At 36.9% G+C, this 13605-nt stretch overlaps 1 protein-coding gene across 1 annotated transcript; it reads right to left on the bottom strand.

Moving 5' to 3' along the window:
- Window positions 1-5229: 5229 nt before the first annotated feature.
- Window positions 5230-10447, bottom strand: LOC132616563 (glycerophosphocholine acyltransferase 1-like). Its single transcript, XM_060331062.1, has 8 exons — window positions 10035-10447; window positions 9837-9926; window positions 8797-8854; window positions 8577-8677; window positions 7973-8068; window positions 7800-7893; window positions 6293-6530; window positions 5230-6103 (listed from the first exon to the last, which is right to left on the bottom strand). Exons 1-8 carry the CDS (start codon window positions 10116-10118, stop codon window positions 5737-5739), a joined length of 1128 nt encoding a protein of 375 aa, XP_060187045.1. The 5' UTR covers window positions 10119-10447; the 3' UTR covers window positions 5230-5736.
- Between the last annotated feature and the right edge of the window lie 3158 nt (window positions 10448-13605).

The following is a 13605-nucleotide window of genomic DNA, read 5'->3' as shown; positions in this document are numbered from 1 at the left end:
CAACTACACACAACTGCCTATAGACCTCTATGGAGTACTAGCTGTAGAAAGGACAGGACAAGGCCCCGTCATACCCATATATACATGTCAAAATGGCATACTAAAAGGTGTTGCAGCTCCGAGCCAAGTGGAGCGTACCGTCTGTAGCTGAGTGGAAGGCCTACTGAGCTGGATCCCCTGTCTGGCTACCTGAGCCTGCGGGCATGAATGCATCGCCCCCTGGCAAAAGGGACGTCAGTACGAAACAATGTACTGAGTATGTAAGGCAAAGGATAACTGAAACTGAACTGAAAACAATACAATCTGGAGGCCAAAGAATGCCCTGAATATCTCACCTGACTTGTCTCATTTGAAATGAAATGTAAGGCTATTATATATCTCACGGAGCAAGTGGCCAGGCAACTGAAAAAAAAATCTCACTGACCCGTCAGCCCGGCAGTCTTTCTCACTGACCCATAGGCTAGGCAATCTGACTCACTGACCAAGTGGCCAGGCTAAAGAAAATGTCTCACTGGCCAAGTGGCCAGGCTAAAGAAAAATATATATGTATATCATGCATATGCTGAAAAACACTAATACTGTAACATGTCTCTTCTGTCTCTCTATAAACTCAAGGACATAAGGAAGGGATATGGCCCCTCAGAAAGAATATCATATCACTTGGAAATTATTCCACAATATGACAAGCTCTATTTTGACAAATCTCTAGTCATAAGGTTCTTAACGCTCGTACCATATATGGAATCATGCCAAGAAAAAAAGGAACAACCTTAACATACCTGGAAGTTCACTTCTCGACTTTCCAACCTCCTTCCGGTCTCGAAATCTACATATAAAACCATTCATACTATTGTTAGGCTTATCATCATATGCTTATCTTAAGCCTTCAAATTAAATCCTTTTTAGAATCTGTCGAAATTCGGGCAGCATCTCCCCTATATCTTCTACTCCCTCCAATATTCAAAACAACTCCCAAAGCACAATAAAACATCAACAATTCCATAATCAAAAGATTACATTCAAACTATACTCAATTTAATCCCAAAACTTCTTTTCATAATCAATCCATAACAATAACTTCATGGAACCCGTTATACACTCGTATACGATAATTCCTTGACATCATTATTATCCCTCATAACAAGATCATGCTCAAAACATACCAATACAGGCATCCCATGCAACTTAAATATATTTTCAATGAACAAAGAAGCCAGCTCAGTAGCAGTATAAGGACTGTCAACTGCTAAGAAGTGGGCATACTTGGTAAGCCTGTCAACAACTACCCAAATCACAGATTTTCCCTTAGATGTAGGCAACCCTTCAATGAAGTCCATACTAATACTACTCCAAGCTAGAGCAGGTATGTTTAAAGGTCACAACAGACCTGGGTAAGCAGCAGAATCAGCCTTGCTCTTCTGGAAAACTGAACACCTCTTGACATATGTTTCAACCTCTTTCTTCATCCCCTTCCAATAGAATAGAGCAGCTACCCTTCTATAAGTGTGATCCATCCCAAAGTGACCTCAAATTGGAGAAGAATGCCAGAGTTGTAGGATCTCAGTCTTCAAGAAAGCATCTTGTCCTATGACCAGCTTCCCTTTCCTCCTTAATTGGTGGTTAAGATAAGTATAACCTTGTATTTCCTCTTTGGATTGCTCCATTTGTTGGATCAAAGCAAGTAAGTGATCATCTAGTTTCTAACTACCCATTATGGTTTGAAGTAAATCAGTTCTAATAGTAGATAGAGAAAGGGCAGCTAACTCCACAACAGGAATTCTAGATAAGGCATCAGCTGCCTTATTTTCCTTACCTTTCTTATATTCAATGTCAAAGTCAAATTGCATCAACTTGGTGATCCACTTGAGTTGAGAACCTGTATGTAGCTTTTGATCCAACACAAATTTTAATGCTTTCTGGTCTGTCCTTACAGTGAAGTGATTTCCTAGTAAGTATTGTTCCCATTTGGTTATTGCCATCACTAAAGCCAACAACTCTTTATCATAAACAGAAATAGCTAGATGCTGACCAGAGAGACCTTTACTAAGGTAAGCTATTGGTCGACCAAGTTGCATCAAAACAGCCCCCATGCCCAAATCACAGGCATCAGTCTCAACTATGGATGGCACAAACAAATCTGGTAAAGCAAGAACTAGTGCTGAAGTTAAAGCTTTTTGAAGATCTTGAAAAGCAACAGTTGCCTTGTCTGACCATTTAAAACCTTCTTTATTCAATAGGTCATTTAAGGGCCTACTGATCCTACCATACCCCTTGATAAACCTTCTATAGTACCCTAATAATCCAAAAAACCCCCTTAACTATTTGAGGTTGGTGGGAACTGGCTAATCTCTAACTGCAAGTATTTTCTTAGGGTCAGTCCCTACTCCTTAAGAAGATATCAAGTGTCCTAAGTATTCAATTCTTCAAGCAGCAAATACACACTTAGACCTTCTAGCAAATAATTGATGTTGCTTAAGCAATTCAAAAGTGGTTCTTAAATGAGCAACATAAGCTTGTAAATTCTGACTGAACACCAATATATCATCAAAGAAGACCATAATAAATTTTCTCAAATGGTCTTTAAAAATATGGCTCATTAATCCCTGAAAACTGGAAGGAGCATTGGTTAGCCCAAATGACATAACCAAATACTCAAAGTGACCTGAGTGGGTCCTGAAAACTGTCTTATGTATATCAGCAGGGGCCATCCTGATTTGGTGATATCCAGACCTAAGGTCAATCTTAGAATAAATTTGTGATCCTCCCAATTCAACCAACAACTCCTTAATTATAGGAACATGAGACTTATCCTTTATGGTAACCTGGTAAAGTGCCCAGTAATCTACACACGTCCTCCAGCTACCATCCTTTTTCCCAACTAACAAAATTGGGGATGCAAAAGGACTGCAGCTATGCTGGATCAGTCCTTCAGTCAGAAGTCCAGACACTATTGTCTCAATGATATCCTTCTGCCTAGGTGAATATCTGTATGGTCTGTTATTTACTGCCCTGTGACCTTCCTGTAAAGGAATGTGATGATCAAAGGATCCTCTTGAGGGTGGAAGATCCTTAGGTTCCTCAAACAAGTCTCTATGCTCATCCAGAACTGCCTGAATCTCTATTGGTTCATGGTTGATGTTTGGCCCCTCTATCAATTCTCCTCTTCACCCTCATTATGAACAACTCTAATCATGAAAATTTAAGCATGTTCCCATTGCAGTCTGTGTGAGGAGTTAGAGTTCACAAGTTGCATTTGTGGATTCATGCCTTGTAGTGCAACCAACTGTCCTTGATACTCAAACTGCATGGTCATCCTACTAAAGTTAAACAATATATCACCCAATTCACTAAGCCACTGACAACCAAGTACTACATCACAAGTTACCAAGGGCAAAATCAGAAAATCAGCTTTGAAAACAGTACTTTTTAACAACCACTCTACCCCTTTGCACATACCAGTAATGAGAACTGAGTTTCCATCAGCTAAGCTAGCATCCATCAATTTACAAGATTCTATAGTCCATCCCATCCTAACAACCAAAGCACCATCAATGAAGTTATGGGTGGACCCTGTGACTATGAGAATGTTCATTGTCTTTTTGTGACAATATCGAGTGAGTCTAAGCGTCCTATATGCCTTAGTGCCACTCAAGGCATGAATGGATATTTCACATGTCTCTGCTACTTCTTCGATCAACATTCTTTCATCCTCCACAAGCTCTTCTACTTCCCCCTCCTCCAACTCTAGCAAATATAATTGTGCTTTAGATTTACAGACATGGCCAGGTAAATACTTCTCATCACAAGCATAACAAAGTCTTTGTGCCCTCTTATCACTCAACTCTGCAGGGTTAAGTCTCCTCCTTCTAGATTTATCAGGGAAACTAACGGTAAGTGGTTTGGGAAGGTGGATAATGGGGGTTGTGGGTTTTTGGATAATGTAAGCTGAGGTTGGGACACCAAATTTATTGGTAATCTGATTAATGAAATAAGGTTGTTTCATAGCTTTAACTTGTTTCTGGAAATTGGACTCTTGAATCCTAGCAATGTGGCAAGCTTAGGGCAATGAATATGGGTTGAATAATTTAATTACATCTCTTAGTTCAGGTTTTAACCCATTCAAGAATATGCTAATAGCATGTCTAGTGTCCAAACTGAGGCAGGTCATTGCTCTATCAAATACCTCCTGAAAATCTGCTACACACCTTGTTTGTCTCAGCTTAAGCAATTCACTCATGGGGTCATCATACTCGGAACCAAATCGATCAGAGAGGGCAAAACATACTCCTTCCAACTAGGAAGAGGTAGGTATTGTCTACTCCTCATATACATATGCCTGATGCTATTGATTGCTACATCATCAAAGTGCAGTGCAGCTACTAATACTCTTTGATGAGGTTGAACTTCATCAGGGGAAAAGGATTGTTCTACCTTGTACCACTAATCCTGAAAATTTTTGCCATTGAACCTAGGGAAGTCGATTTTAGAGTATTTCAACATAGATTGTGATAAAGAGTGGGTTGGAGGGGTAAGTTGATGGAATGAGTTATAGTGGTAATTATTATGGGGAAAACTTGAGGGATAAGGTGGAATTTGAGTTGTAAGGTAAGGTTGGTGGGGATATGGAATAGAAGGAATGGGATTACAGTGAGTTGGAATTGATGGCGTAGGAGTTGGGATATGAACACGAGGAGCAAATTGGACCTGTGCGGTTGAGCTAGGATGAGTAGAATTTGGGGATTGGAACTGATGCGAATAATTTGAGGCCTAGGGTATAAATTGTGTGGTTGACCCTAGTTTGGAGGAATTAGGGATTTGGGTTTGGGGTGAGTAATTTGGGGAAGAAGATTCCATTAAAGCGGAATTTCTTCGAGGAGAAGACCTATAAGTACGAGTACCCATACCTACTGACCATGTCGGACCTTCAGTTGGCGAATATAGCTCCACCTCGGATTCTTCACTAATCACCGGCAATTGTTACGATCAACCCTCTTTCCCGCCTCAATCGATTCTCGAAGCTCCCTATAAAACTTCTCATGCACCGATTCTAGCTGAGTTTGCCTCACTGCGAACGGTCCTATTTCCACTACTATTTTATCCAAACGATCTAGCACTCCTTTCATGTCGGCAGCCATGGTTGACCACCCACAGTGCGAGGACAGAGTTTTGATACCACTGATGTGAATCCAAACAATTCGAAATTGTAAATGCAAGAACAAGCTAAGGAAAGGAAGAAAAACTATAGATTCTCATTCATACTTCATTCTCTCTTTCAGCCAGTACATTTACTCAGCTAAGACATCCACAAAGTGTGACTTAGCTGAGGGACTGAATATGATCAAAATAGAAATACAATAAGATAATTACGTAATATATGGAACCTGTACTACTAATGTGTAAACTAGCAAAGCTTATAACGAACTCCAACCACCTGTAGTGTATTCCTCCGCAAGCTAATAGTATTACTCATTTCTGCACCTTTATTCTTAATAATTGCAGGGGCATATCAAGAGCTTGGTTAATCTTTTTTCACCAAATCTACAAAATCTGGAGCACTAGCACTGATAACTATTCAGATATGATTCACAACAGAATGAAGATAGTTCATTTTTCCTTTCACCTAATCTACAACTTGTGAGTCACAGAACTTCAGACCTTTCATTCATTTGTAAAACAGATAGAAAAGTAAACAACAGCGGAGTCAGATGATGAACACTCCAAATCAGGTAGTTTCCATTATTCAGAATGGACTGTTTCAGAAGCATTATTAGCTTCCGTTGCGCTCTCCTGCAAAGAAGTCTGATCGTTCTGGTCGGGGATAGTTGGCATCTTTGATTTTTTCTTTTCCTCCTTGAGAATCACTTGCCTAGGCATCACATCTAGCATGAAGTTTCCACCATTCCAAATAGATGCTGAAACCTTTAGTATTTGGAATACAACATGGAACTTGTATGACAGAAATATGGGCACTGTGAGCGCTGTAGTTGCTATCGTAAATATGGCCTGGAGCAGAATATACATAAACAAGCGATTCTGATCCCCAAGCAAACCACTAACGCGCCACCACATGTTGTTTGCTTTCTTTGCTTTTTTGGACATCTCCCTACCAAATGATGAATATAACAGAATCAACACCAACCACAATACAACAGCCAGGAACAAACTAAACATAAGGCCCCACGGTGACGTTCATAAACTAGCACAAGAAGGGACAAATGGAGAAAGGAAGGCGCATACACCAAAAAAAGGGCTTCATTATAGGCAGCAAAAATTACAACACTAAAATGACTACCTGTAAGATGTCATGACTTCAGGGTCTCGCAGAAGTCTCTGTCGACGTAGGACTTCTACTATGAGATAATAGATAACCTGCCAGAGAAAGTATGCAGCTAATGGAACCCAAAATAGCCAAGTCCAAAGGTAGGATTGGCTTTCTACATAAGGCCATGATGCTCGTTCTGGAGTCCCTTCAGGATGCATAGCTCCAAAAAACTCAGGATCCCACCAGCGAATTGTGAAGAAAACTAACCCTGCAGATCAGAATAGTTGGAGGTAATCAATTTAAACTAGCCGAGAGTTCTGAAAATTAATATGGGGAGAAGACAGTCACACTTTCTAATTCGTTGAGAAAAGTAAGAACAAGGATCACAAAAGCTATGTCATACATGTCAATTGTCATATGTAATACAATGGTCACATAAACATCTTATGATCTCTGAACCGATAGCGTACTACTTCTAGGTAATTCACACAGTGCAGCACTAAAGGCTGATTAATTATTGAGCATTTTATATATTTTCCTTATTCATCAAGAAAAAAATTACCTGAGTGTTTTACACAATTTGCTGCAGCAGAAGTAGAACAACCAGATAATTACAACTAAGGTCTCTGACAGACTTTGACGTATTAGCTTTCAAAGGAATTAAACACCCTCGAAGCATGGTACCAGGCATCAAAATAAAATTGAAAGTATTGAAAGTACCTTTTTCACAATTAACCTACTGTTGACCTATACTGACAATGCAAATTAAAAAGAAATTAAGGGGAAAGCTAAATTGATCAAATCAAATATCATTAGCAAAAGCATGATCGTAACTAATATTATGCATCGCAAAATGGAAAATATGACACAAACAGAAAACCTGCAAGGGTGGCTCAGTTGGTTGAGCATATGGCTTTCATAATAGAGGTCTCAGGTTCGAAACCCCTGCCTACGAAAGTAGGGGATTTTGCCTTCTGGGTCGACCTCGTCGCACATGGCATACCTAGTGCGGGTTATCTCTCCTGTGTGGTTTTCGGGCTATTACACAGGAGCGGGGTTTTGCGCACCCAAAGGGTAGCGGCTGCGGGTTCCCTTGTCATAAAAAAAAATGACACAAAGAGGACAGATTCTTCAAAGAGAGGAATATTAATAAACCTCATTTCCCACATCACCTTTTTCTTTTCCTTTTCCTTCCAAAAAGAATCTTTTTACACAACTATTCCCCGGTAGCAATTATACCTTGATACAAATACTTTGACAATGAAACAAAACATAGACAACACCAAGCTCTCTAATCAAAGAGCAGAGAAATGAGTACTCCAAATGGACAATCCAACATGCAATCTACTAGAAGTTATAAAGCAACACCGAACTCAAAATCTAGATCCTTAGAACGAGACCACGACCAAAACAAGACATTCTCTTATTTTCAGAATGGAAGTTGCCTTAGTTCATAACCCACTGCAGTGGTCTCCATGGAGGGCGCAAATAAGTTGCTACTGGCCTCAATAGGAAAACAGAAGAATGCCTTACTTACCAGGTAAAAGATGTATGAAGACACTGACAATTTTATCAACTGAACTAAAAACTAAGCTACAGCGCCAAACAATTAATGCCCATGCTAGAGGTCCCTGCAATTATGTGAAAGAGAATAACAACTTAAGAGAGGTGAATCTTAAAATTAGTATTAACTTTCAAAAAGATGTTTACCTCTGCGAACGAGAAACAAACCATGAATAGCTTCTCCTTAGTCGGGAAAAACATAAGCGCGATTAAGAAAATTGTGTTTGCATAATAGCAGAAGTCCTACAAGGAAGCCCGACTTCAAATCATTTTCCCAACGACCAGGAATAACTAGACAGGAAGGAACAGAAACTTTATTCCTATGCTTTAAAGATTGAATTCCTCGTAGCTAGTGAAAAAGTAGGACTTGAAATTTGGGATTAACAACGTAAACATTTCATGGATGTTATTTAGGAAAATTCAAAACGCCGAAGCACCAAATAAATATGCTAGTCTATCAGTGATAGTTGTTATTGGCCTTTCTCCTATGAATCATTATGTTTCATCCCATTTCATTTAAGATACTATTTTGCATTGTTTAGTAAATAGAAATAAATAAGTAAACAGATAGATTTAAGAGTGTGAGATTATAACAGCCAACAACTCAAAATTTCATACTGTAAACTATAACCACATGAAATCCTTTGCATAGGCGTTCAACTACATTGTTTGCTTCTACTACCAGTTATGAAACTGCCTATGAAATATTAAGCTTAAAAAACACAAATTGTACAGGTGAAGCTGGACTTACCAAAAGATAGTAATGCCATTTCTTGTATCTATAGTAGATCCATCTCAGAGGAACAAAGATGACATAGAACAAACAGTAAACATATCGAATATCCTTTGGCCCTGAGCATTGAACCAGCCATTAAACAGTCAAAAAGAAAGCTAACACAAAGAACTAAATTAAAATGCACAAAGGAGCAGTTCCATCAAGCAAAGAGCTGAAGACTAGAGATTTCACTCACTTGCACCCAAAATAAAGCAAAATGCCCCAAACCCAAGAACACCCATCAGATGTGTCACCTGCAAACATCACAAGTCCAATTAATACTGCTTTAAAGAAATCATGTATAATATTGTACACTAAGATTTGGAGTGTGTTTGGTATGGAAGAAAGCATTTTCCAGAAAAAGTTCTCCAATTTTTATGTTTGGTTGGTCAAAACTTTTGGAAAACATTTTCTTTGGAAAATAAGTTCCTTAAAAATGAGGAAAATGACCTCCCTAATGTAAGTAGGAAAACAAGTTCTATAACTGACATTTCAAGTTCATTGTCTCCTCCCCACCCACCCAATGCCCCCCAACCCCCCACCCCTTCCCACTCCAGTGGCGGAGCTAGAAATTCTTGTCAAGGGTGTTCGAATTTATATTAGTAAGGGTGTTCAATATGTAATATACATCTGTAATACATAATAATTGACATGTCTACACGGTATAATTTCTCGGCCAAGGGTGTTCGGTTGAACACCCTTGCTTGGCTATGGCTCCGCCACTGTCCCACCCCCGAACCCCCACTACCTACTCCATCCCACCCCCATAATGTTTTGCTAGATTACATAGAAATGCTCTCGGGATAGTATCATTTTGCTTACTTACCAAACACTAGAAAATAAGTAAAAGACATACTCCTTCCATCCCAATTTAAGTATCTTAGTTTGACTAGGCACGGAGTTTAAAAAATAAAGAGAGACTTTTGAATCTTGTGCTCCTAAATTAAAATTGTGTATAATGTACTAAAATGTCTTTTAAATCTTGTGGGTATAAACTTGTCACGTAGGTTGTTTAAAAGAGACACTCTTCTTGGGAAGGACCAAAAAGAAAAGTAACAGGCTTAAATTGGGACACGGAAGGAGTACTTTTTTCCAAGAAAAGATTTTCCTTCATCCCAAACACACACAATTTATTGTATCAACTCAAAACATAGGAAAAAATCACATAAAACAGCAAAAAAGCAGTATATGCAATGTCATTCTAAATTGCGTGTGAGTAAACTTAGATATACAAACCTTGTTAATGAATCTTTCATGTTCCTCAGCCCTTTTAGCGATCTGGGCAGCTTGCTTTGACAAGATCTGTTTCGTTTTCTCCTTCGTTTTCTACGCAAACACCACAATAACATACCACCCATTCAGGCAATTCTTCAAACACGTAAACTGCAATAAAAAAACCACCATGGAAACAAGAATACAAACAAAAATATGTACCTGAGATCGATCTTTGAAACGTTGTTTGACCTTCCCAAATGAATGGTCATTGCTATCTTCCATTGATTCTTCGTTACTTGACATAATTTCTATTATTCAACAAAGTGATGAATATGATGTGTTGCTCGTGGTTTAAATATCGGATATCTTTCTTCTCGAATTCAGTAATGGGTTATTTAAATCAGAGAATTTATACTTAGATGATTTGATCATTTATGTTATTAAACCTGTGATTGCCTTCTTTAGCAAACAATATTCATTCTTTTGTTTATTAAAATGCTTTTTCCCTTTTTTATTTTATTTTATTTTTGTTGATTTGTTTTTTCAAGAGCACACAATCCCATGTATACACGTAATATGGCGTGATATCCTTTATGTCTGTCTTCTTCATTTTCTTTTTCGCCGAATACATGATTAAGAGTGTGTGAGCATTTGCATATATTCGAATCCACACATAATGAGATTTTTGAATTTAATTGTGCAACTTCCAGTGGTAGTAGGGTAGGCGGGTTGAGATGGGGTGTGGGAGGTATTGGGTATGGGGATAGGGTGGGGTTTGGGGGGTGGTATGTTGGGGTTTGGGACGGAGCCAGGCATAGCCAAGCAAGTTCATTCCTTCGGCAAAAAATTACATTATTTATACATACTTAAAATTATTCTTTTATGTATATTTAGTAGATGTTGAACTCTTTTTGACTTTTTCATGTGTTTACTTCTACACTTTTTAAACTTCTTAGTGAAAATTCTGACTTCATCCCTGGATGGGTGGAGTAGGCCGGTAAGGTGGTGGGCGAATAGTGCAGGGGTGGATTGGAATGCATTGATTTGTTATTATTTTATTCGGAAAATATTTTCACTCAAATTTGTAAGGAAAACATGTTTTTCTATTTTGATGAAAACATTTTTCATAAAAAAATATTTTTCAAAATATTTAATGCAACTAAACACGATAAAATGGAAAAGAATTTTGGGGAAATATTTTCCTTCAAACGAAACACATCCTAATCCTCAACTTGTTCCTTTTGCCAACTATACACGTTAAGTTGGTGAAGGTCCTATACTTCCCATAAATTTGTTTTATGTGAAATTATCATCACGCAAATTTAAGGTGTATAGGGGAAGAAAAGAACCAATTGAGAATGTAATTATTTATTTTCTCTTATTTTTCTATGAAATTTATTTTAAATTAGTGTATTTGCATGTAGAATTCAAACTATAGATGGAAGAAAATTATACACGCGATTTTACACTATAAATCAAGAATGTTGCATGAATATCTTTGTCATTTCAACATAATTAATTTATAATTCTCACTTTATCTTATAATTTAAAGATTCAATTATTCTAATTTGATATAAAAGTTGAGTTTAAGTGTTTTTTAATTGAGATTAGTGTTATAGTTTGTAACTTCACAAGTTTGGATTTCCGATCCCACCGATGTTTCTCTTTTCTTTTGTTTTCCCCTCCTATTCACGGATTTATTCACTTTCAGGAAAGTTATGGGGAAAAAAACTATAACGACAGATAATTAGTCAAGCCGGTGAATTTTATTTTTTTCTCAAATATATATTTCACTTAAGAGTTGAACTAACTCAAAAATACTTAATTTTTCCCTCAATTCTAAAAAATGCAATGTGTCAATAAGCCTTTAAAGTGATAAACTTCATGAGAAATGGCTAAATATTTGAGATAATTTCAAAGACCTTCTCTAGGTTTTGGTTCATCACACTAACCTACCTCGTGATTTATAATATTACGTTTACCTCCTTATTTTAATTTTTTATGTAACAAATTTATAAATCTATTAATTATTAATGATTTTTTTTATAACCAGTCTATTTTGCACTTAATATTAAACTCTTCTAATTACTAAATTTTTATCTTCTTTTAGCAAGTTATTCAAAAATAAATTTAAAAACTTAATTAAATTTCTCTTCTTTCCTTACAGCTTTTTGCAATTTACAAAGAAAATAAGAATGAAGATTAAATCACTCGAAGCCTGAAGGGAGGTCTCCGAAATTATTCATAAATATTTTTATTTTAAATATTTAGGATGTTAGATGGATGTGTCTAAATTACTCAAATATCTGCTCAATGATAAATCAGACAATGACTACATATTTCGAATATAAAATATTTGGCGTAATAATTTTCCCTTCAAGGATAGGTGGTGATTGAAACTAAAGACCACAAGTCAATTTATGCACAGGCTGTCGTGGCCCCATTACCTATCAAAATGACATTATAGAAATGAGTAGATGACTCTATCAGTTTCCTACACAAAGGAATCTGATTACTTTATTCGAATAGTTTTTGTGAATATCGGACTAATGCTTCACTTGCATTTGCATTTGAAAATGACAAGCGAGATGCATTATCTATCAATCTATAAATATAAATATATTACTTAAAAGCTAAGGAATTTTGCAAGCTAACTATTCCCTCAAGTTTCACCAATTTGTTTAATATGACGGAATTTAGTTTCATGAAAACAAAATTATAAAAAAATTCTAGTAAGTGTTTTTGAAAATATAAATATGAAATGACAATAATAATATAGCAAATTCAAAAGTATTTATTAAAAAATTATATAATAATAATAATAATAAAGTGTTAGTAGTTGGAGTAGGCAATATGAATTTAACTTAAGTCTATAAGTGAGGGAAGTCTATCTATAAGTGAGGAAAATCATTTTTCCCTTGTTAATTAAAATAAATTATTAAAAAGTATCTTTTATCATATCAACACTGGGAAATAATTTCCCTCATGCTAAATGTACTCTACATACTTCAGAATTTCTTCTAAGAATGGGACTGCAAACATATGAGGAGTATTTTGGTATGAAAAGATGCATGACGGATGACAGTGTGAAAATAACTTCTAGCTGGTGCAACTCTTTAGTCTTTTAAGCAAGAAAAAAAAACTCTTTAATCTCCATCGATATTTTCACGATTTCTTACTGGACGTCGGATATTCCTCCGGTCCATTTTACTTGCTGTCCTTTCAAAAAATAGATGGTTCAAAATAGTTGTGTTAAAATCAAGATAGGGATGAAAATTTAGAGAGATAAGAATAATGAGAGAATTATTTATGTCTTTCATTTATCATAATGACCTCCTTATATACAAGTAAGGTCCTCCTTACACTATTCTAATAAGGTAACCCGAACTAAACATCGAATATTATCATTATTACAAATTCACCAAAAATAAACTAAAACTATTACAATTAGAATAGAATAGGGTTCCCGCCGACGTAGGGTATTATGTACTCACCGACGTGACTGGACAAACTGGTCCGGTCACATTTGGTCTCAATGCACCCCCTCCCCCCCTCTAAGTTGGAGCATGAGGGTCTCGAATGCCCAACTTGCCAAATAAATATTCATGCTGCGATTTTTCCAAAGCTTTGTAAACACATTGGTTGATTGCTCACTTGTTGACACACGACTAGGAAGTATTAATCCGGATTGGAGCGTGTCCCCGACATAGTGATAGTCAGCTTCAATGTGTTTAGTTTGTTCATGAAACACCAGATTTCACGCAATATACAATGCCGTTTGACTATCACA

Source organism: Lycium barbarum, chromosome 11 (genome assembly GCF_019175385.1).
Source record: "Lycium barbarum isolate Lr01 chromosome 11, ASM1917538v2, whole genome shotgun sequence".
Lineage (NCBI taxonomy): Eukaryota > Viridiplantae > Streptophyta > Magnoliopsida > Solanales > Solanaceae > Lycium > Lycium barbarum.
This window is presented reverse-complemented; position numbering and strand designations above follow the sequence as displayed.

Coding starts and splice junctions, on each gene's coding strand:
- LOC132616563 (XM_060331062.1), bottom strand. CDS start 10,118: ATGTCAAGTAACGAAGAATCAATGGAAGATAGCAATGACCATTCATTT. Junction 6,531..7,799: donor CTTCATACATCTTTTACCTG/GTAAGTAAGGCA, acceptor TCTGATCTGCAG/GGTTAGTTTTCTTCACAATT. Junction 6,104..6,292: donor GAAGTCATGACATCTTACAG/GTAGTCATTTTA, acceptor ATCATTTGGTAG/GGAGATGTCCAAAAAAGCAA.